The sequence below is a fragment of the Nicotiana sylvestris genome, chromosome 6, assembly GCF_000393655.2.
Source record: "Nicotiana sylvestris chromosome 6, ASM39365v2, whole genome shotgun sequence".
In the NCBI taxonomy this organism is placed as follows: Eukaryota; Viridiplantae; Streptophyta; class Magnoliopsida; order Solanales; family Solanaceae; genus Nicotiana; species Nicotiana sylvestris.
In genome coordinates this window covers 158,503,430-158,526,998 of record NC_091062.1, presented here as the reverse complement: position 1 = coordinate 158,526,998, position 23,569 = coordinate 158,503,430, and the positions used below count along the sequence as shown (strand labels likewise).

The 23,569-nt window shown below is 37.3% G+C and overlaps 1 protein-coding gene across 5 annotated transcripts in view; it reads right to left on the bottom strand.

Moving 5' to 3' along the window:
- Positions 1–23,156, bottom strand: part of LOC104216209 (sister chromatid cohesion protein PDS5 homolog B) — a 39,066-nt gene extending 15,910 nt beyond the window's left edge. For 2 of the 5 annotated variants that reach the window (XM_009766217.2, XM_009766260.2), the window contains exons 1-26: positions 22,948–23,156; positions 21,228–21,425; positions 20,944–21,128; positions 20,401–20,584; positions 15,866–16,087; positions 15,452–15,668; positions 15,185–15,330; positions 14,904–15,061; positions 14,669–14,818; positions 14,535–14,583; positions 13,943–14,131; positions 12,434–12,613; positions 11,636–11,778; positions 10,500–10,626; positions 8,074–8,223; positions 7,822–7,893; positions 6,189–6,325; positions 4,957–5,077; positions 3,643–3,777; positions 3,372–3,565; positions 3,157–3,304; positions 2,932–3,069; positions 2,758–2,841; positions 2,181–2,663; positions 2,047–2,114; positions 1,932–1,971 (exon numbers count right to left, since the gene is read on the bottom strand). In XM_009766217.2, the coding sequence (XP_009764519.1) occupies positions 1,932–1,971; positions 2,047–2,114; positions 2,181–2,663; positions 2,758–2,841; positions 2,932–3,069; positions 3,157–3,304; positions 3,372–3,565; positions 3,643–3,777; positions 4,957–5,077; positions 6,189–6,325; positions 7,822–7,893; positions 8,074–8,223; positions 10,500–10,626; positions 11,636–11,778; positions 12,434–12,613; positions 13,943–14,131; positions 14,535–14,583; positions 14,669–14,818; positions 14,904–15,061; positions 15,185–15,330; positions 15,452–15,668; positions 15,866–16,087; positions 20,401–20,584; positions 20,944–21,128; positions 21,228–21,425; positions 22,948–23,058 (4,029 nt within the window). In that variant the 5' untranslated portion in view covers positions 23,059–23,156. The remainder of the gene's footprint in view (positions 1–1,931; positions 1,972–2,046; positions 2,115–2,180; positions 2,664–2,757; positions 2,842–2,931; positions 3,070–3,156; positions 3,305–3,371; positions 3,566–3,642; positions 3,778–4,956; positions 5,078–6,188; positions 6,326–7,821; positions 7,894–8,073; positions 8,224–10,499; positions 10,627–11,635; positions 11,779–12,433; positions 12,614–13,942; positions 14,132–14,534; positions 14,584–14,668; positions 14,819–14,903; positions 15,062–15,184; positions 15,331–15,451; positions 15,669–15,865; positions 16,088–20,400; positions 20,585–20,943; positions 21,129–21,227; positions 21,426–22,947) is intronic. The other 3 variants (XM_009766238.2, XM_009766230.2, XM_009766223.2) reach the window with 3 other exon arrangements.
- Between the last annotated feature and the right edge of the window lie 413 nt (positions 23,157–23,569).

Sequence of the window (23,569 nt, the reverse complement as noted above, 5' to 3'; positions counted from 1 at the left end):
GCAACTGGTAATTGTTTCCTTTTGCATACTTTCGAGATTCACATTAAGGGTTTGGTCCCCTGAAGAGGACTCTTTTGCCCCTGAGTAAAAAGGCCCTCCCATTTCCTCGATATAAGGCTTCCGCCCAATATCATAAGAGATCTCACACGAGAGGTCATTAAAAATGACTTGTGCAGCCATATCGGGGTCATAGGATTTCAGCTTGACTTTTGACACTTTACTGCTCTGATTCATCGAAGTTGAACCTTGTGCAAATTGTCCACTTGCCTTTCCTTTACCAGTGTTAAGCTCATATCGTGTCTTTCTTTCAGCCTAGATTGGGATGAAAATTTTGGTTCCGTCTCTTTCAATCCCCACCTCATTGGGAATCTTTCTGCCATCACCAACAATTTTGATTCTTGCCCACTTAAGATGGTTTTTGAGGTCAGTTTCTTCTTCTGTAGCTAACCATCCCCCACAGAGATCTCCTATTTCTTTGAAGATCTTTTGTGACCATAAATGTAAAGGAATCCCCATGGCTCTAATCCAGCATGTTTCCTCAATTTGTGAGTTTGGAATGCTACCGGCAATATGATTCCACCATTCCTGATGAAGCTTGAATTTTTTCCATCTTCATTCTCCTTGCACAATCTGCTCTGCCATGAATCTGTTTGGAAATTCAAAAAGAAACATGTTTCCTGTCATTTCATATATGTTTACTCTGTATGCTTTGTTCCATTAAGCACAAGCCCATCGCCTTATGTCTGCTAAAGTGGGTCTCTCATTGATTTCTTTCCCAAAAGACCCGATAATGCATCTTTTTAGTAGGCATGTATCCTCTCCTCCAGTAGGTTCCATAATAGAGATTTCCCCATTGTTCGTGTTGACCCTTGCCTCTCGAAGTGTATTGGACTGCCATTTACTCTCCTTAACTACTTGGGCATAAGGGAGATTTTCCACAGTGTTTCTGGGTGGTGCTATGGAAATCCGCCTGTTGGTCTGATTAATGAATCTTTCTATCTTAGCTGCTATGTCTTTCCAGCCAGAGTTCAGAGTTAACTCTGGGAGTATTATCACTGACCTCCCTTCTCCCTTCAGTGACAGAATACTCATATATCTTCCATGAGCGTTATATTTCCTAGTACAGAAATGTTCTGTCATTTGTTCCTTGTACTTCCATCTCTTCACTAGATTGTTTTGATTTGTCGAGGCTTCATTAAGTGCAAAGCAAATCCATTCCATTGCCTTTCTGCCCATGGATGATCTTCTCATCATGTTGCGACTTCTCTCAACCCATTCAAACCATGTGTCTTTGTTAGAGTTCCATCTGGTGATGTCAAAAGATTTGAATCCTGCGTTGAAATATATCCTGTTGTCTCCCATATTGTACTAAAACCAGCTGCTCAGCTTATGAAGGTTAAAGTTTGTTTGGAAGTTATCCCGGTGGGATAGAAAACTCGAAAATGAAAGAGGAAAAACCAGAACCAGAAATCTGGAAGGTTCCTACCACCGGAAAAAAAAAAGTTGTCGAAATTCAGAAACGATTGTATGGTTGTGGTCGGAATTCCCTAGTGATTGTGCTGTCTAGAAGAAAATTTTTGAAAAAGTGGTCGGAATTGTGCTCACGCGCCGGCGCGTGGCTTTGTCCTCGCCGGAGTCTGGCTGCGCGTGGGGGCGCGTGGGGGTGTTTTATCGGAGCTATTTTCAGAGGGGTGGTCGGAATTTGATCGGCGTTCTAATGGTGTTAATGGATTCTCAGAATTCCTTGTTCTCAGGCTCCTCGGGGAGTGTGCCTGAGAGCTTTAAGAAAGAAGAGAGAGAAAATCCCGATCGTACAATTAGATATTCCATTTTTGACTATTTATGTTACAGGGAAACGAGCAAAAAACAGATATAACATTTTCTACACATCATTGAAGACATCTCTTATATTTAGCAATCTTCTGACTGACCTTGAGAGTGTTGTCGCTAGAATCGAAAGCCTCTGAACAACTACATAATTGAAAGAACATACATGTCATGAAAAGTGAATGTTATAAAATATACAAATACCAAAGCAATTCTCACCATTTATCCTCGGAAGAGCACAGTTCTATTTGCTGCCTGATTAACTTTTCACCTTTATTTTTGCTTTCCTACATGTTCAAGAGTTTGAGCAAGAAGTCTGAGTGAAAAAAGCTGAAAGATTTGATAGGATATACCTTTGAGATGGGAATATCTGAGCTGTTGCCTTTCACGGATTTGGAACGCTCACGCATAATTGTTTGACATCTTGAGATTGTCTCTTTTTCTTTTAGAGAACATGGATGTTCATCCTTCTTATCAGACAAGGGTCGTGAACTGCGAGTTCTTGAATGATATGGAAGATGCTCAGTTCTAATCACTGCTTCAATGGCTCCATGTGCATCATCTTCATGTTCATCGTCAATCGAAAACTCCTTATGTAATTCAAATGATGCAGAAGCTGAACATGGTTCAGATGTTTTTTGTCTTTCTCTAGTATCGAGCTCTTGGTTTGAAGTTTCACTTAACTCTTCCTTATCTGAATATTTCTCTTTTATGATGCTCAACGGAAGAGGTCCCTTTTTGCAAAATTGCATTTCCAATTTGCTGCCCCCACTGTTACCTGACCGAGTCATGCCATCTTGACATTTTTGGTTTGGTGCATTAATGGAGCCAGCAGTCTGAGATATCACAGGAAGAACAATGAGAACAAAATCGGTTATGCACTTCCAGTGACAACTGATAAAAATCAATGGAGGGGATAAAGGAATGTACTTGAGCTTTATTTTTCGAACTATCAAGTAATTTCCTAATGAAACTTTCATCTTGGTGATAACGAATTAAAAGATCACTGTTTCCCTGCAAAAGAAAAGAAGAGAAGTGTAAATAAAACAAAAAATAGTCAAACCAAATGCTGCATGCCAAAAGAAAATGAATTGTAGAACTTGCCTGACTAATATGTTTTTGACCCACTTTATACAGTGAAGATGGTAGCAAAATAAGTCCAGGGATATGTGAACGAGAGACGCGTGTGTTACCTATTGCATCCAACAAAGAAATCCCAATATCTGACAAAACATGAAGCTTCTGCAATATGACAAACTCTCTCATGAATCAACACTAATACATTTAAGAATAAGGAACTAGCATCAATATCAAGACCAAGACACTGACAGGTGTAATTTGTGCATCAACAGCATCCTCTGCTTTTTTTATAGCATGGAAGATGCTTCTCAAGTATGAAATAGCTTTACTAATGAGGTCCACAGTGCCATCAGAGCAATTAAAATCAACCAACGCCTGCAAGCTGAAAACAAGTGGACTGGCCCAAAGGGATAGTAAGAAAAGGAAGAGGTGTTTAAAGACACAACTGATGAGTAAACACTAACCTGAAAAACTGAACACAGAAGTTGGCATCATGGTGATCAGCAGTGGGAAAATTTGGATCATGAGCTAGGATGTGGATCAAGAAAACCACTACGTAAACAGGAAGACCAGTCACATGTCCAGGCATTGTAGATATTTGATTTATTCTTGCTGTATTTCCATATTCCTGTACAAATTCTTCCATGTACTTCAAAGACTAAAAAAAGGGTTATGTCAGGAGAGCGCAAATAATCTGACAACAAACAAACCACTAAGATTTTAATAAAAACCTACAATTTGTTGTAGATCTTCTGGAGAGTCTGTGGCAGCAAATGGAAATGCACATGCATATCTACAAGGGATCTTATGCTCCCTCAAAAGCTTTTGCACCTTCTTAACAAACAGTCTCTGTACTAGAGGAGAATTATCCTATCACCAAGTTATAGGAATCCAGGATCACAAACTTCGAATATTAGAAAAGTGAAACTCAAACGCAAGCTATTACTGTTAACTTATATCTACATAGGCTTTCAATTCATCAAGTCAAATTCTTGCTACAATGAATATCAGGAAATTTATGACGGTTCGACCTTAGCTAAAGTAGATTCTGCCAAGCATGGCAGAAAAGAAAATAAAACAAGGCAAGCTTGAAAATATAAAACAAACTAAGGAAAGGGAATTAGTCCGCCATTTAGCAGAGTCCATATCATGAGCTTTGTCTGAATTGGCTACCTTATACATGATATAACATAACAAACAATGGCATCAAATATCAACTACATTTAAGAAGCTATACTTTCACAGCAAGAAACCCAACTTGCACCATATAGTAGTCCAAATCATCCAGTGTAAGAACTCCCCTCACTTAACAAAACTATCAACTCTTTAGTTCTTACTACCTCCATTTCAATTTATGCGTTAGTAACTCTTTAACTCCACTTTCCACATGGCATATTTAAGACCACAAGATTCAAGGACATCTTGGTACATTACGTGCATTTTTAGTTTAAGACAGCAAGATTTAAAGGTCTTCCTTACTTTCTTAAACTCCGTGCCCGGTCAAACTAAGACACATAAATTGAAAAGGAGGGAGCAACTTCTTTTGTTCCTTTTTGAAAATTTTATTACTTTTTCTCATTCATTCTCCACCAAGTTTAACTACAGGAAATGAAACTGAATTATCTCCTATGAACCGAGGCTCTCAGTCATCAAAGTCCTCTTACCAGAAAAATGAAATTACAAGAGAAATCCATTCTATTTGCAAAACTAACCATTACTCTACCTCAACATACATTACGCTTGGCCAATATCATAAAGAAGAAAGACAACATGAGAAAATGACACAATTCTGCTGATTGTAACGGTGACAAGGTAATAAACTATAAACGTATAATGTCTTCCCAGAACCTAAACGCCAGAACAACAAGTAAACAAGAGGTATGGTTCTATATTATATAATCCAACTGTTACTTATCAATTATGCACTGTATAAGACCTTCACAAATATAAAACTTGTTGAATCTCAAACTCTGCATCTCTTTGGCCAGTGAGTTGCTAGAATTTGTAAGTAATTACAAAAGGATTACTTCAGACTGGAGCTCTTCTAACCTTGGCCGTCAAAACCGTGCAGCGGAAAAGTTGTGGTGAAATGAGTGAATCCCACCTTCTTGAGAGCTGAAGAACGGACTTTGCAGCAGCTAATCTAATATGAGTCTTGTCAGAATCACTGCTAAAAAGATAACGGATAAATAAGACATTGCAAGTGTCACAAACGCAACAAAGAAGATATCACCTGCAGCAAAAATGTTTTGAAACAGAGAATACCTTTAGTTTCCACCTTTCATTTGTTCTGGTTAAATTTTCTTAAAAGCTACAATGTTGCAAGCATGTTATCTATAGGAAGTACAAAAGTGACCTGCAATACCTTCTGTTTGTCTGAAGTATAAGCAGCATAGAATCTACTAAGTGGTAAAGTAGGTCCAAACATTTTTTGCCAGTAGGCAAGTGCAAGCAAAAAGGACAAGCCTCCGCACAACGGTAGAGTTTCTTCCTTGGAGACCTACAGGTCACAGGTTCTAGGTGTGGAAATAGTCTCTTTGCAGAAACGAGGGGAAGACTGCATACAGTATACACCCACTCACCCTAAGGGAACAAAAAATGAAAGAAAGAAGAAGCGAAGAAGAATGGAGGCTTAGGCTAGTTGCTGGAGTTTTATGCGATATTCTGGGATATCCTTTTTATTTCTGGAAGTAATATTTGTCACGCTAAGGCCCAAAGTAATTAGTCTAGATTTTATCAGGTCAATTTGATGTCCCAGAATAGGTTACTTGTGTCCATTTTATGCGACAAGGATGTCCAAAAATATAAAATATAAAAGAAGATATAAACAAATAGCGTATACAGTGTCGCATAGCCTTAAATTTTGTGCAGTGCTTCATGGATAGTGACTCCATGCTAGAATTGTTTTCAACCTATGTGGTTACATCTGCTAGGAGGTAAACCATGAATCTAAACTACATATTGTCAGAGCATATAAGAGCCTTACAGCTTACAAGTATGTTGGTCCTTGAGCATGGAGATTCACCCTCTTCCACATCATTAAGTGGAGACATCGGTAAGACCATTACTTATCTTACAGTTTCTGTATTAGTATTGAGTAGTGCCCAATTCCTTAAGTTTTTCAGGCTAACGTACAAGCCACTAACAACGAAATTTTCATTCACAAGTCACCAGGAATATAACATTACCCAAATGTCGAGGACTCTCTAGTATGCTCAAAGAAGCAGAATCTCATATACTGATAAACATCTAATTAGAAATTTTGACAATAATCATCCTACCTTGAGATACTACCACCATAAAAATCACCCTTCTGAAGCATTTCCAGTATAATATCCAGTAAAAAGTTAATTGGACGACTGACAGCTGCACTTTGATGGGGCAAAAAGCTCCGGACTAGCGTCTTGAGCCCAAAAATCTGCATCAACTGAATAGTCAACAGAAGCCAAATTCCTAACTATAAAGCTAAACTATTATACATTAACATCTTTTGGGTCCTGGCTGAAGTTCAGTGATTCGAAACTTATTAGCACATAAACCAATCCATGAGCTCAGTCAGTTAAATGCAGGACAATTTTCAGATAATTTAAGTTTTTTTTTCTTTTATGACGATGGTATTTGGACAAACTTGCGTGCACTTCGACTAACCGCCCGGGTACTTGTCACCTACCAATTGCACAGATGTTGGGTAACTTTACCCATCAGACTTGAGCAAATAGGAATAATTGAGATTGTTACTCCATCTCTTCGACAGCTAGGTCACCCCCTTTGAAGCAATTTTCAGATTATTATGTAGACAACATTTAACAGAACAGATAACAAAAGAAATACTGTTGTGATTTTTGCATGCTTGCTTGGAGTTGAGGGTCTATCGGGAACTGCACAAGGTAGGGGTAAGGTTGCCTATTCACTACCCTCCCCAGACCCCACTTGTGGGATTAAACTATGTTTGTTCTTGTTGTTGTATAACAAAAGAAACACATTCCCCACTCAACTTGCACAAATTATCCCTTTTCCACCTTTTCTTTGGGAGCAACCTCTTACATACCTTATATATCCACATCCATAGCAAGTAACCTGCTATTTTACCGCATTGCAAGTGCGTTTTTTCCCAACAAATCTGGTGCATGAAGAGTAAAAACGTTGTATTGAAGCTTTAGTTGAACACTCCATGTCCTTCTCTTTCCTTTCCCATTCTTTTTAATATATCTCCGGCACTCTTCCTTTCCCCCTTTTTTCCAATGAATTTGATGGTTTTCTAAGTTTATTTGATCAAAAAAATTCGTCAAAAATTTCCTGAGGGAATTCTCTTACTTTGAATTCCTCAAAGATGTCTGAGTAATATCTTGGGTCTCTTCTGACATGGTTTATGATCCAGCAATGCGAAATGTTATCAAAATACTTGAAAACCAATCAGAAAGAAACACAGAATCAGAATGAAGAAATTCTATAAAGGGAAAGTGTAAGAAGGATTATATGTTGGTGAAACAAGTATTTTTATTAGAAGACACATTTTGATGTATATATTTGTTATTTAAAGTGATTATCATTTATGTTACTTTTGGTGCATTTCGGAATGAGATTTATATATTGCATTTTGGAAATGTGAATTGTAGGTTGCATCGTAGATGCAAGTTATAAATATCATTTGTCAGGCGCAATCTGTTATTAACCTCTGACAAGCTCAAGTGCATATCCATACGTACAGCTATTCAATATGAAGAGCGATTACAAGTGAATTCTTAAAAGATGGAACCCAAATGGAGATGTATATATTAAAAGAGGTGCAAGTGCAGATCAATCAGTTGACGGCTTTTAAATGTTCAAAGACATTCAGTTCAATAAGTGGATTGTAGACTGGTAGAACCCAAATCAAAGAGGAAAAGGAGTGCGAATAAGATGGATGAGACTCACCTTTAATTGGCAAGAAACACTACATTCAGAAGAAGCATTTTCTAACAAATTTGGATCCTCCAACATGGCCCCCTACTAGGAAGAAATTTTATCTACATCAGTAGGGAAAGAAACAGCAATTTACAGATATCAAAGTGAACAGGTCAAAGGAGTACTATCAGTTATTATGCATTTCCCCTTTGATCAGTTCCTTTTTAATTTTTTCCATTTTTTGGGGGAACAAGTAGTCACTAGTCAGAAAAAGACACTCACATAATTTAGTTGAAATATTTCCTCAATGATATAACGGGTCACCACCTCTTCGTGCACTTGAAATGCTAAAACAGAATGTTGTGCCAGACAGCCCAAAGACTGCAAAACTGTTGGAAGCTGCTTCCCCAGATGCAGAGAATCCACAAGTTTCTAGAAGGATAATAAATGCAGAAGAGATAGAACCTTAGGATCAATCCATAGAGGAGTTTAAAATAACAGAGTAACAACACAAACAAAAAAGTATGACAAGTAAAAGGCGAGCACAAAGGCATGGGGTGTAAGCACCACAATTTTCCAGTTTACAGTGTTTCCATCAGTACTAGGTAAAGTTTAAATAAATAATATGCTAGTGAAAATGGTAAAGTAGAAAATTTAATTAAAATTGACTCGAGAAAAGAAAACAATGAGAAAATGATGGATCAACCAATATGAAAGCATATTGTAGCATAACAGAGCCCATTTTGCTAAGAGAACAAATAGTTCAAGTCAGTTATAGCAAAAAACATCTCTGATAAAACATGTACTATCAATTTCTTTTATGACGACATGTAGTATCAATCTATAAACCATTGGGGTCAACATTAAACCAAAAACACTATGCATTAGATGCAAAATGAAACAAAAACAACGATCGCTCGAAAAGTTCAACTATAATTATCTCATGCCACTACCACCAAAATTAGCACATCCTCTTCCGTCAGAACTTCACATCTTCCATTCTAATTTTCCAGTTTCTTAGCTAGCGTTTGGACATAGATTTGGTTGAAATTTGAAAAAAGAGTTTTTGAAGTTACGTTGAAAAATAATTTTTGGAAGTTGAAGTTGTGTTTGGACATGCATTTTATTTGAAAAAAAAAAGTTGAGATTTTGTGAGTGGAAGAAAAAATTTCACCAAAAAACGGTTTTTGGAAACTTGAAAAAAAAATTCAAAATTTTCTCAAAAATTGATCATATTTTATGAACAACCAGTGTTTACAAAAAAAAAAAAAATTGAAAAAAAGTAGACAAAATTTATGGCCAAATTTTTTAGCTTCTGTAACATTGAGTCAATCACTTGAGAAAACCCAGTATGAGTGACCAACTGAACAAAGCTTTGGGCTTAGAACAAGTGGTAGCGTGTACCCTAGCAAACGAGCCATTTTACATGCAGCCCGTGGCATTTTATGGACGCCCCCAGCTCAAAATGCATCTCAAGGCTCACCTGTATCATACCTCTTAAACCATGACAACAAGGTGTCCAAGAGATTGAGATGATTATGGTGGTGGTGGTGGTGGTAGTAGCAGTGGTGATAATGATAATGATACCGATGACAATGATGATTACGCTATATGGGCAAGACAAGCCTCATCCATCTTGTGATTCTTGGAGATGGGGTTTGTGTGGCGATGGTCTGTTCACCGTAAAGTCCTTTTACCAGAGTATGTTGGTGAGATAGGAGGCCTCTTTTCCATACTCCTCGGTCTGGATTCCTAAGGCGCCCACGAAGGTGTGCTTTTTTGCATGGCTAGCGGCGAGGGGAGTGATTTTGACTGCTGAGAATCTTCGAAAGAGGGGAATTACACTTGTTAGTTGGTGCTATATGTGTAAACGCTCAGGGGAAGAAGTTGATCATCTTTTGTTGCATTGCCTCGGCTCTGTGGAGGGCGATCGTGAACCTTTTTGGTGTTCAATGGGTGATGCCAAGCACTGTAAAGGAAATGCTATATAGCTGGGCCGGTTTCCGTAGAAGAAGAAAGCAAAAGGCGTGGAAGTACGCCCCGTTAGCTCTCATGTGGATAGTTTGGGGGGAGAGAAATAGGAGAGCTTTTGAGGGGATTGAGTTTCCTTTTTCACATCTTAAGAATAGTCTTTTATCTTTGATCGCTTTTTGGTGCACTCATATAGCCCCTATTTGTACAGAAGATTGGGCGTCTTTTGTAGAGAATCATGTTCTGATGTAAATTCTCTACTTTTTGGTATACTTCTTGTATACGGGAGATTCTCTCATTTTTTATTAATACAATTTACCTTATCAAAAAAAATGATGATTACGCTTATATTATCAATATCATTTTGAATTCTGATCATCTGATGATTATTTTGACAATGTAATTATCATTTTTATTAGTTTAATTATTAGCAGTAGTTGTTGGCTTGTTGTGGTAGTGATAGAAATAGTAGTAACAACAGTTGCAACAGTAGTAGTAGGAGCAGTAACCGCTCAGGTGAACTGTTTGACAGGAAGCAAAGGCAAAACAATTAAGTGAAGTACTATAGATTTTTTCAATTTGATTTGCTTGCTAATGGAAGTGCTAGTAGAAGCTTATAGTCAGATCCCATTGGATTGCAATAGTTAAAACGAAAAAAAGATCATGCAAACTCCGAGAAAATTCTAGAAGGAACAGACATTTTACATCACCATAGCAAAAAGATGAGATTTCACCACCTTGCATAATTCTTTTGATAAGGACTGCTCTGAAGGGCTCATCAATGCAGCAATTGCAGAAACAGCCAATTTAGATTGAACACGCCTGCCCTCCAAGCAAACCTTCTCTAAAAACGGATATATATCACTGCAAATACAACCGCTCTAACTCAGAACCAAAAAGAGAGTAGTAACGCAGCATAACATATGCAACAAGGAAAAACACATTCCACTTTTCTGGGGAAAAAAGGGAGGCTAACTAAACATTCTACACGGGAAAAAAAGGTGGGGAAATGGAATGTAAAAGCATGCAATTTCTTGATTGAGTTCTAGAAGAAGCCAACCACCAAAGAACTTGTGTAAAAACAAGTACAGAATGTGTAATCTAGTCTTTCAACCAAGTAAGAAGAAAACCCACATCATCCTCCTATGTGAAGGTAGAGACTGTTTGCTATGATACATATTAGGAAGAAGCTGCAATCCTGTCTTATCAAATCATAGCACCAACAAGAACTCAAACAAAATGTAATACAGAAAAGAAGAAAAAAGAAGCTAAACTGATGGTCTGAGGAATTCACCCAGGTTGAAGCTAATAGCAGAAAAGACTTCATTGCTTCAGGATTAGAAGTGATGCTAACATGGTGAAGCATCTGGGCCACTCCTTGGAATAGTAAAGACAACAGAACCAAAGGGCAGACTTTAAAAAAGAATCAGATGATTAACTTAAGAAATTTAACACTTGCATATGACACTAAAATAGAAAGCAGTGAATGTAAAATTTAATTTAAGTTCATGTTCTTGCTAAATCACCAAATGAAATATTTAATGCCGAGAGATGCTAATTTCCAGAACAAATGCCAAGGGAGGTAATGCTCAATCTCATAACAGACAAATTACACAGATCATCAAGATTAGTAGGTCTCGGAATGGAAATGTTAAATATAGGACATTATACAGTAAATTCTACAGTGCATGAACCAAAGAGTAAGTTACTCCCAACCTAACCGTGTAAACTTTTGTCAGACCATATGCCATATTCATGTGAAAAAATAATTAATGGAAGCTTAATCTGTCTCTTTTGACTCATTTTTCCACATACTGCAGTCGCTCTATAGAAAAAAATGCACAAACCACAACCTAGAACGTGAAAAAATTACCCAAGGTTGATTAACATATGGGATCCTTCTTTTGCAAGAATCTGGATCAGCCGTTCATTAAATGGGATAATCTCCTTTGACAACAAGAGCTGGAATTCTGTCTCCAAACCTCTCAAGAGTGAAGGAAATGCACTGAGAATAGTCTGGCAAAAAAAGGGGATGAATATGAAAGCCAAAGATATAGCATACAATAAATACGGCTGCAAATACTATATGAATAAAAATCTAACAGACAAAATGAAAGAGATTAACAGGGTCAAGGTGGCATGTAAAGCTTAGGTTACCTAAAGCCCTTTATCAAACTGGAGAACTTCATGCCAAAGAAGTGATTGCACCAGCAGATGGCTTTGTGAAATATCAATGAAAAATAACTAACAAAAGGTAGCCTTTTTAAGCATGACGACTTTCACATTTGTCGTGCTCAAATAGCAAAAAATCTGAAGCTTTATATGATCCCCTTTTCATTTAACATAGAGACTAGTACAGTAATAGAGAGCTAGGTTTAACTTTCTAAAAGTCACCATCAGCGGAACTCAAAAAAGAACTTTCTCAGACTTATAGTCTAGTTCAATTAAGTGATGCCAGTATTTCTATTGACTGTCAGAAAAGGAAGAGAGGAAGAAAAGACTAGAGTGCAATTTTTGGACTATTATAAGCATAATCTGCAAAACAGTCATCTGTTACTACCCAAAGTTCCTAAGGAATATTGGGTGTGAGGAGCACAAAAGATGACAATAGAAAAAAGCTGCTAATATCCACCAATTTCAGGATTCTTTCTTTTAAAGTAATTTCTCTTACCAAGAGGAGTTGAACAGAAGAGTCCTCCAAATGCTTATTTCTGAATCTGTCATCTGCAAGATGACGTAAAATACAGCACACATGCTCTGAACCAAACAGATTGAATGAGCATTTCATAGAGAGTAATTGAAGAAACTCAGCATGCGGATTCTTGTCCCCAATCTCTCTCAAAAGATTATCCTGGATAATGCAAAGGGCCGACAAGTTGTGCATTAAATTTGTCAAGGAATTGATAATGGCGCAATAACTAAAATCTAAAGAAGAAAACAAGATAAAAGGAGGGAAAATTAGATTAATCCACAAAAAATTGCACTACCATGTTATCATGAACTTGTATGTGCCCCAAAATCGCTGCCTTACGCCAAATCAGGTGTGCATATAGTCCAGACGGAACCAAAGAGTTACAGAAGGCAGATATATTATGGGGAATGACCACACAAAACACTCTGCTTCTTACTTAAATCATGAAAAGTAAACTCCTCTCTAACACAATTGAAAGTCCTCTTTGACTCATTAAAAGTGAGTCGAACTAATTCAAATGCATTAAAGAATTTACTCAACATCGGAAATGCATATAACATAAATATCTAATTTTAGATAACTAGATCCTCTCATCCATAAGCTTGTCAAATACACTCAGTTTCAGTGCCTCCACACCAGCACCCACCACCAGGGCTAATGTAATTGTAAACTGTTATCTTTAATTAGTTTCCAAGGCAAGAAAATTTTCTCAAAATAGGTAAATGTAGAATGGGAAGAAAAAGATGTCTTCAAATTAAATATGCAACATTTACTCATAAAAAGTAAATCACTTTGAAGTTCTAGCAAGGCTGTTGCCACTGTACAAGCTTATAGCCTGAAACCCCAAAGAAACCAAAAGGTTGATCTTTTTCACACATAAGCTTAGGCATACACCTATCCTGAAATGTTTTCAAGCTTCTCTCCAGAAAATCTTCTTCCTTATACTGACCAAAACCAGAGATCCAATCACACTCCTTATTTTGTTAAGCATTCTCGCTCTACTCCAAGCCCACATTTCAGTCTGTTAAGCCTTGGAATCATTTTTCCCATTGATATTTGATACATTACGGCCATTAACATTAGTCTACTCTCTTTACTCCAGGCAGACTCCTTGGCCTGTTTAGCTTTTTTTCCTCTCGTTAAATCACAATTTTCAGTTTGTTGAGCCACTTAGGGCTCCTTGAAAATCAAGCTCATCCAAGAAAAACCACTCAAGAGGCCCAACCGCTTGCCCTGCTTCCTGGTTATTCTCAGTTCTAGACACCACAGAATTTTAATGCAATTTATTGGGGGATTGAATCCAAGAAAATATAAAAGCCACTGGAAGGTTAAAAAAATTATCCTGAGATTACTTGAGCAAGAATTCATTAGAAACTCTAAAGGCATCTTGCTCCATGGTAGAAATTTTGATAAAAAGAAATCCACTCTATATCCAGGTTGAAAGTGAAAAACAGTAAGAAAGTAAAACTTAAAGTGAAACAAGCTCACCCTGGTGGTTTGAGCATCTTCAGTTTTCTGTTCATTTAACAACTTTCCCAACAGATTAAATATTCGACTGTTTTTCACCATATCCAGTTTACGAAAGCAGTCTTGTGCTTTGGTAGTATCCTCAAAAGATGCTGACATTTTCACAATGGACATTTTCATTTTCTTTTCTACTTCTTCAGAGACTTCCTCCTGGAGGATAAAGATAGAAAACCAATGCAAAATTACTACACAAAATGAAGTGAGAAAATCATGTGGGAGGACCACCATTCCCTGCAATTTGGAATTTCTTCATAAAAAACACAGCAGTCTGTCTTGCCAACATCAGCTACCAAGAAATTAGAAACAAGAAGGGTAGTTAATGCCATCAGACAGGCATTCTGGGCTAAACCAGAAAGGCTTCAGCCAAAAAGGAAAAAGGTATCCCAAAGTTCAAGAGGTACTCATATCTGGAATTTGGAATTTCGAACAATCCAGTAATTATAACATTAAAGCATCTATTGCCTCAGCTTTAATGAATTCAATTTTCTCCTATACAGTGGAGAACAAAGAGACTTATCATAAACGATTAACAATTGGCAATTATTTGAGATACCTTGTCTTTGTTGCAGAGAGTTAAGTACACTTGCAATTCATTTCGCAACCTGGAAGCACATCACCCCATGAATTCAAGCAAAAGAAGCAAAGCAGATCTTAGAAGTTAAAGAAATCCAGATTTCACCAAAGTACCTCAGCTTTTGGGACAAAATTGCATTCAAAGCCTTCAGATGACAAGGCGTAAAAAGTGAGAACATGAAGACCCAATGCCTGGTTCTATCCTCAACTGAAAGAGAACCAGGAAACAGAGAGTCAGCTAGCACAATCTCCATTCGCTGAGGCCTGTGCATCAGATGAATCATAATTAGATCTCCATCAACTAGAACATGCATCTATTTAGAACGGTCACATCATGAAATAGGCATACTTGAACTCCTTACAGTCTCTGTCATAGCATAGCATCAAAATTTTACATGGAATCTGTTCAAAATGAGCATTGAAATCCATGATTGCAGCAGCACATTGTGTGCAATATTCCTGATACAGTTCTAACAACTTTTTCAATGCTTTCTTTCTGACAGACACCTATATATTTAGATGGAAAAAAGAGGCAAAAAAAAGCAAATATTAGAAAGCACAATCAGAGTTCTTTTTAAGAAATGCACAAAAAACAATTCTATCTTATGGAAGCTGTTCAATCACCATAACCTTTTTATCTCTCAGTCGTTCTGCAACAAGTGTGATTAGTTCATGGGTATTAGATTTTAGCTTATGTCTTGCCAAGTCACACATCACAGTAACTGCCTCTGATCTCACTCTGTCATCAGAATCCAAAAGTCGATCTTGAAGAGCGGCTTCTCGGTTCACAAGAGTTAAAACATGAGATGTAATGCTGAATTAGAAGACCAACATTAAGGCATTCTAAAAGACAAAAAAGAAATGAAAACAAATGGCTTTCAAGTTTTGACATCTTACCAAGAACTTTAAGTGATTCTTTTGCAGATGGATTGGTCATGTAGAACGCTTTAGCACATGAAAGTGTAATGAGTCTCACTTCAGCAGACTTATCACAGGATCTATTTAAGAATTCAACGAAAAGCTGGTGATAATCCTGCGCAAAATGGTTTCCAGGCAAGGAAAAGATCCTTTTCATCAAGCCAAGAGCTTTTATCCGAACATCCACTTGATCTGTCTGCAAAGAGAGTTACATTTCTAGTTTGAGCAATAAAGTGGGCAAAATAACCAACTTCAATGGAAGAATTTTAACAACAGTAATATGAGAAAATGAGGAAGACATTACTTTCAAAATTTATTTTAGCATTCATCGGACCGGAAAACTAAAGCACACCGTCATACCATAATAGACTAAAAGGCAGAAGAATCACACACCAATAATTCGTTCATCAAGCTAGGTATGACAGAAAGAAGCATTTGAGGAGCACACTGGAAGATTTCATATATAATATCATGGTAGTATTCCTTGATCTCACTCTGCACAGCATCTCTGTTGAGTATGCAAGACCTTAAAAATCCTGAAACGATATCTTCGATCTTCTCACTGCATTTTTCAATGACAGAGACAGCAAGCTGGTGGGACGCACGAGATGCACCCTGGAACAGAAGTTAAGAAATGATTCCATTTAAGACAAGTACACAACAATTTCATAACAGGAAAAAATGAATTGCAAAACTAAGAGAGAAATGTCAATCAATTTCACCTAAGCCAAACAAGCACCACTTAGTAAGTGTATAAAGTTCCTATATTGCACATCACTATAAACTTGCAACATCTATACTACTAATATATAAGAGAGGATGCCTCTGATGGTCAATATGCCTGCTTCATCATGAGGGTATTTTTGTCATTTCACCATCAATGACAAAAAACACTTAGCATGACATGGAAGAAGGTAATCTTTCAAAGCCATAACTGGAAGTAAGCTTAAAAGAACAAGTCTATGAGCAGTGTTATGGCAACATGGCAACTACAATATCTCTCTATGGGTGGCAGGCTAACCTTGATTAGCAGTGTTATGGATAGCATTCCAACCTATGACATGCCACTTTACCCTATGCCTAATAAGGTGCTCGAGCAGCTGGACAAGCTCAGGAGGACCTTTCTTTGGAAAGGGAATAGTGAGGGGCTAAGTTCCACTTTGTCAAGTGGTCCAAAGTAATCCAACTCAAAGAACTTGGTGGACTTGGTATCAAAGATTTGGCAAAACACAACAAGAGCATGCTAATGAAATGGCTAGGAAAATTTGGGGAGGAGGATACCAGCCTGTGGAAGAAGGTGGCGATAGCCAAACATGGGCAACAAAGCCATTGGTGTACTAAACTAAGCAGAGCCCCTCATGGAGTGGGGTTTTGGAAACACATCAGTAACCTTTGGGATGATTTTTCACAGTATGTCTCTTTCAAGGTTGGGAATGGTACTCATGTTAGATTCTGGAAGGATATTTGGTTTGGAAATTGCCCACTGAAGGAGAGCTTCCCTCTACTATTTCAAATAGCCAATGATCCCAATTCTACAGTTAGGGGATATAGATCAGAAAACGCATGGGCCCCTCTCTTTAGAAGAAACATGCATGACTGGGAGTTGGACAATTTTTTTGTGTTGTTGGAAAGACTGGAAAACCTCACCGTGAATGATCAGATTCCAGACAAGCTCATATGGGGAAGAGGTAGTGCAGATTCCTATACAGTCAAGGCAGGCTATAGGCATATGTGTGAACAGAATGGAATCATAGACTCTTGGCTGCGGAAGCTCATTTGGAGGACAAAGCTTCCAACAAAGGTTATTTGTTTCACTTGGACAGCCCTTAGAGAAGCCTGTTTAACTCAAGATAATCTTTGTAAAAGGAGTTTTCAGTTGGTGAATAGATGCTACCTATGCCAGCAAAACTCTGAGTCAGTCAACCACCTTATTTTGCATTGTCGAATGGCAGCAAATATGTGGAATATGTTTCTAGCAATCTCGAGGCTTAGCCGGACACAACCTCAGGGCATTAAGGAGGCAGTAGAAGGATGGAGCAGATGGAAAGTTGACAGAGCCATCAAGAAAGTCTGGAAGAAGATGATCCCAGTATGCATTTTTTGGTGTCTTTGGCAAGAAAGGAATCGCAGATGTTTTGATGGCATTTCAACTCCAATACATGCTCTTAAAGCTAAATGTCTTGTGTATCTGTTTAGTTGGAGTATTCTAGGCCCTGTAAATAATGTTATTCCCCTTCTAGACTTCATTGGCTCACTTACTCTAAGTTAGCCCCTTTCTACTTTTGATTCTTTTTGTTAGCTCCCGGGCAGGTTTTTGTTATATTGTAATGGAGCTAACATTGATACTTCTTGTAACTTTTGCATCTTCTTGATGCTTGAAATGAAGCAACTTATCTCATCAAAAAAATTAACAAGTCTATGAGCAACTGCAGATAACATGTACTACTACTCCTGCATTTTGACGAGTCAATCAGAAGGTTCGATTTAAACAGATGATTCTGCACCCAAAATTAAAGGATGATAAATTCAATATTACTATCAGTTTGGGGCATTACTAATGTTCATACGTTGATGAATCCTCCAACCCCTATTTTCATCTTTTGCACTACATCTACTTAACAAAACACACTAGCCCTGCTCCACAGCCAAAACATGTATTACAACTTTCTACATTCAAAAAAATAGGTATTCTTGGACAAAAGGAAGATGCCTTTGTCACTTCTCCCCAAACACCCAGAGGAAAAAGTTAGAGCAAATGATAAGTCTCCATTAGCCCCAAGGAAATATGTGCTAATCTAAAGCATACCAGGATCCATACCATCACTAATGCAACCAAAAAGTAAAAAAGAGAGATTAAAAGCCATAACTTCTAAGACAGTAGCAGAAACTTTATGCAAAAAATTTATCTACAAACAAAAACTTCCGTTGGCTGTGAACCTAAGGGAGGGGAACTGCAACTATGGACTCATAACTTGGCGGATAGTAATTTCCAGACATCCAAATCAGTACAAGGGTGTTGTCTTTAATCATCATGGATATAGAACCAGTGTACGTGCAGGTGATGGACACTCAAACAACAATGATAACAATTTTCTCAATTCCAAGCTAGTAGTAGCCAGCCATACATATCCTTGCTATCCATATAGCTCCATTAAACCCATCTCAATCCAATGTTTTAAAATTTAGGTTCTCTATCACTACAAGTTATCTATTTTTTCTATTGGAATATAATCTCTAACAAAACTTACTCTTAATGAACATTGGACATAAAGTAAACGTATCAATGTCACTAAAACTTAACCCAACTAAATGGTATCACCTGTAAGGATCTTTTTCTTCCATCCTGCCCTTTCACAACCCTACTCCAGTATTTGGGCTTAGGACAGGTAATATGAGCAAGCTCACAGACACTCGGTTTTCTTACAGCCACAGCACCCCGGTCTACAAACAATTGTTTTTCATTTTTCTTAAAACCGTCTTTGCGAATTGAATGTAAGTTTGACTTCAGAGAAGTCGAATTAAAATAGTTTTGAACTAGAGTCATATATGAACAACTATGTATTCGATATTACATACACACACATATAATATATACTCCCTCCGTTTCAATTTATCTGAACCTATTTGACTAGGCACGGAATTGTTTAAAAAAAAGAGAAGATTTTTGAATTTGTGGTGCAAAATGAGGCACATATATATTGTGTGGCTATAAATCACTGCATAAAGGTAAATTGTTTCCAAATATAGAAAGGGATCTTTTTTTGGCACGGACTAAAAAGAAAATAGGTTCACATAAATTGAAACGAAGGACTATATATATATATATATATATATAAACTGAGAAATCCCGAGCGAGGGCCAATGGCACATGATTCGGAACTCATTGGATAATGGGCCCACTCCACTACCTAACAAGTGACGTGCAACTAACCCATACATTAGATCAAGCCCTAGGGGCTACACACACACACATATAAATATATTGTGTGTGTGTGTGTGTGTTGGTGAATGAATAGCTTCATCACAAGTGCCACTTCAGGGCAAGAGATTACTTTCTTGGTTTATTTAGATAAGAAGAGTGTAAAAATTGATCCATGAACTTATGTAGAAGTATAAGACGTTCTGCATCAGAAACTGTACACTGCTGTAGGACAAAACATCAAAAAACATTCATTTTAATTTGGAAAAGGTCTATATGAATTAAATAAAATTCATTTGCTCTTAATAGGTGACATAAATTGATTTAGAAATGGAAAATATATAATTGGATAAGAAATTAGCTAGAGAAAAGAAACAGACAACAACTACCCAGTATAATCCCACCAAGTGGGGTCTGGGGAGGGTAGGATGTACGCAGCCTTACCCCTATCCAGGATAGGGAGACTGTTTCCGAATGACCCTCGGCTAAAGAAGGTGAAGGAAGCCCTGATAGCAAGTGATAGCAAGAGATAGCAAGACAATTAGTTAGAAAACTAAATCGGAAATAACAACAAAGAAGAGAAAAGAAACAGAATGGGAAAAAAATTATAATGGAGGCAGAGTAAATCTGAAGACTTAGGAGTACTTAAGTCCTTAATTAAAGTTTTACAAGTTCAGAAAGGAAGATACAGAAAATAGAACATCCTCTTCAAAGCTTCAGCTACCACCCTACCCCTCCTCCAACTGTTCTCCAGTGAGAAGATGACACCAAATAAAACTTGGTTTGTGGCTTCAAGACAACATCATTGAGTAGAGATTACAGCACTAGGTATTACTGCTAATTTATCTTGGAGAAGGACAAAAAGAAGATAAAAAATTTCTGTTTTACAGGGATAAAGGAAAGAAGGTTTTTCATCTCTCAAAACAAAATTGAAAGTATCCCTGAAACTGCTAATGCAGCAACCACTTTTAGCTTTGGATCTTATTAAGTTATAGATCATCATATATACCTTTGCTTCTTTCAATAGGTTCTGCAAAACCACATCCAAAAGGGGCTCAGAAACTTTTTTTTCAAAAGTGAGCAGCTCAGAACTGCTCCTCTCTTTCTCTTGCATTTTCTCCTTCATCTTCTCCTCCAAAATTTGTGACATTATCGATACTACTGCAGAAACCATACTTGGAGGGTGATGTTCCCTACAAGGAAAAAGTTAGCACCATCAGATAGTAAAACTAACCTTCAAGAGATGTGCCCATGTAAACCGCAGGAAATTTAAACTATAAAATTAAGCATGAGAACATGACATGGTAAACAATTATGTAAATTCAATTTAGCATCCCGAAATTTCCTGACTTGGGTGAAATTCCTAGCATCAGATATATTCATCCGCACCCACTTTTATTTTAATCGGTTTTCTTCATGTGCTGTTTCTCAAAGCATTTCAACTACTAGACAAATCAAGGAGTTTAAAAGATGAGCAAAGGGGGAGGGGGCATCAAAGCCCTCAGAATCAATCAGGAAAAAGGGCTAATAATAAGGAAATAAAGAATTTCACCTCAAGACGGTAAAAAAGTTTTTGAACAATTTTTTAACCAAATCTTCACAGCCGATATCTAGCATTATCAAACAAAACCTCAGTTTTGCAACAGTCTCTAACAGCTGTACCCTCAAGCTGAAGTAAGGATTCTTGGTATCGTCAAGCTCTGCGAAGATATTGACGAGAAGTCTAAATATATCCTGCTAAAATTTGAAAGTCAGCAATTGTATTGACAGTATAAAGAATAAAGTAGCACGGAGAGGACCATATAACAGAAACAATTGCACAAAATAAGACTTTACCCTAGAAACTGCATCAGTAAATTCGGGGTCTGGTGCCAAGACACGGATAATTTCGCAGAAGCAGATGCCAACCAGAAGTCTGATATCTTTGTCCTTGTGAAGAAGTAAACTATGTTTAACGAGAGAACTGCTCAAGGGTTTAATGACAGACTTCAGTGATTCGGACTGCTTTAACCCTGCAAAAGCACGATTGGCTTGCTGCAGCAGAAACAGCTCATGTCATGCAAAGAACTAGAGAGTAATATGGCATCTGAGAAGACAAAGCACAGTAATTCTCAAAAGCCAAGAAAACTTCATCCAGATGCTAACAATCATACTTTTATTATAACCAAAAAAATCCCCTGTGAGTTAGCTGGCTCAACCCCAGTAGGCAACGTGTTCAAAACTCAGGCAAGTATGCCTTTACCCCTGCTCCCACTTAAATACAAAGCATTGCAGCAGCAAGGTCCAAATCATGACTTGTGCCTTACAGTCACATTCCACATTGCGCCCTTAGCACTGAGCCTACACTCTTGGGGTAACAATACTTATTATTCTTTTCCCTTTATAAGTATTTTATTTACAAATGCCCCAAGAAGGTGTCACATTTTCTTAACCCAAGAAAGTATATATACATTTCTAAAGAGCCCAAAAGCACACCAGATTCTGTACTCCATTTACAATTGCCTTTGCTTCCACCACAGAATGTGAACTCTCACTAGTACTAGTTGAGAAGTGAATTATATGTATGTTCCTTCATACTACATGATATCATTTAAAAATACAAGAACTAATAGCATGTTCGGTCAAGCTTCTTTTGGGCCAAAAGTGCTTTTTTCCAAAGTTGAGGTGTTTGGCCAAGCTTTTAAAAAGAAAACAAAATGTTTTCGAGTAGAAACAGAAGCAGTTTTTGAGAAGCAGGAAAAAATAATTGATCCCTAAAACCACTATTTTTTAAAATACTTAAAAGCACTTTTTTGGCCAAACACTAATTGATACTCATTAGTGTTTTTCAAATTAAGTAGTCAAACACAAATTGTTTTACAAAAACAACACAGTATAATCCCACTTAGTGGGGTCTGGGGAAGGTAGTGTGTACGCAAACCTTACCCCTAGCCTGGGGTAGAGAGGTTGTTTACAAATAGACCATCGGCATCCTTCCCTCCAAGAACTTTCCACCTTACTCTTAAGGAGACTCGAACTCACAACCTCTTGGTTGGAAGTGGAGGTTGCTTACCATCGGAGCAACCCCTCTTGTCTCAAACACAAATTGCTTTACTTGTTTGAAAATGAAAAAACACTTCTCAAAATAAGAAGCTGATTTTAGAAGCTTGGTTAAACAGGCAATAAATAGCAAAAAGAAAGAAAAAAACTTACAGCTAATTCAGATGATAGATTTCTATGTCAAAAAAAATATCCTTAACAAACTTACTGAGCTCCAATAATGAAGAGAACGTAGTGAAAAAAGAGCAAAAATTGCCAACACAATAAGCAATAACAGAATTGAAAAGAAAAAAAAAGGAGTTTTTGATAAATACTAGAGTGGAGCAAATGGAACCCAAACTTATAATATCTTCAGTCGCAAGGGCAAGGCATGTGAGAATTAGAGCATAAATGATAAATTACTTAAAAAATTAAAATATATTCGTGTTAGAAATGACAAATTAACAAGTAAGAATATTCATAAAGCATGTTTAACAATTGGAAAAACGAGTAAAGGTAGTTGAGAATGAGGTCTTACTTTTAATAAGTTGACTAGAGTATCTTTGTTGGGGCAAGTTTTGTATGCACCCAATTGTTTCCCAATTCGGGAGATTACTCTTATCGCCTCCGTCTCGGTGGAGTCCGCCATTGCGAGGTGAATCAGAAACCCTAAGAAGCTTCCTGAAATTTTTAGAGAGCGATTAGCGAATGGAAGCGCGTGTGAGAGAGGGGTAGAGAGTACTGGAGAGAAAAACTTTTTCCCGCCTTACGCCCTTTATGATGAGCGCTACCCGACAAAACGAAAATTTTCTTTTTTTCTTTCTTTTTAATTTAAATTTTTTCTATTACACTAATACACATTGTTTGATATATAAATATATTCAGTATAATCAATACGGTATTTGATTTAAAGGCAGAGAGACCTCATTCATCCATCACATAATTTCCTTTGCTAATATAACTACATAAAGGTCAAAAAAAGATTATTCTTATCGACAAATATTTCATTAAAAGGGCTGAATTTCAACAACAATAAATAAATAATTTTAGTGCAAAATAATTTAATGATAGTAAGGTAAAATCGCAAAGGTAACCGTGATAGGCGCGAGACTATATTATGAATGACGAGAGCATTTTGCCCGTAAATTTTATCCCTTTCT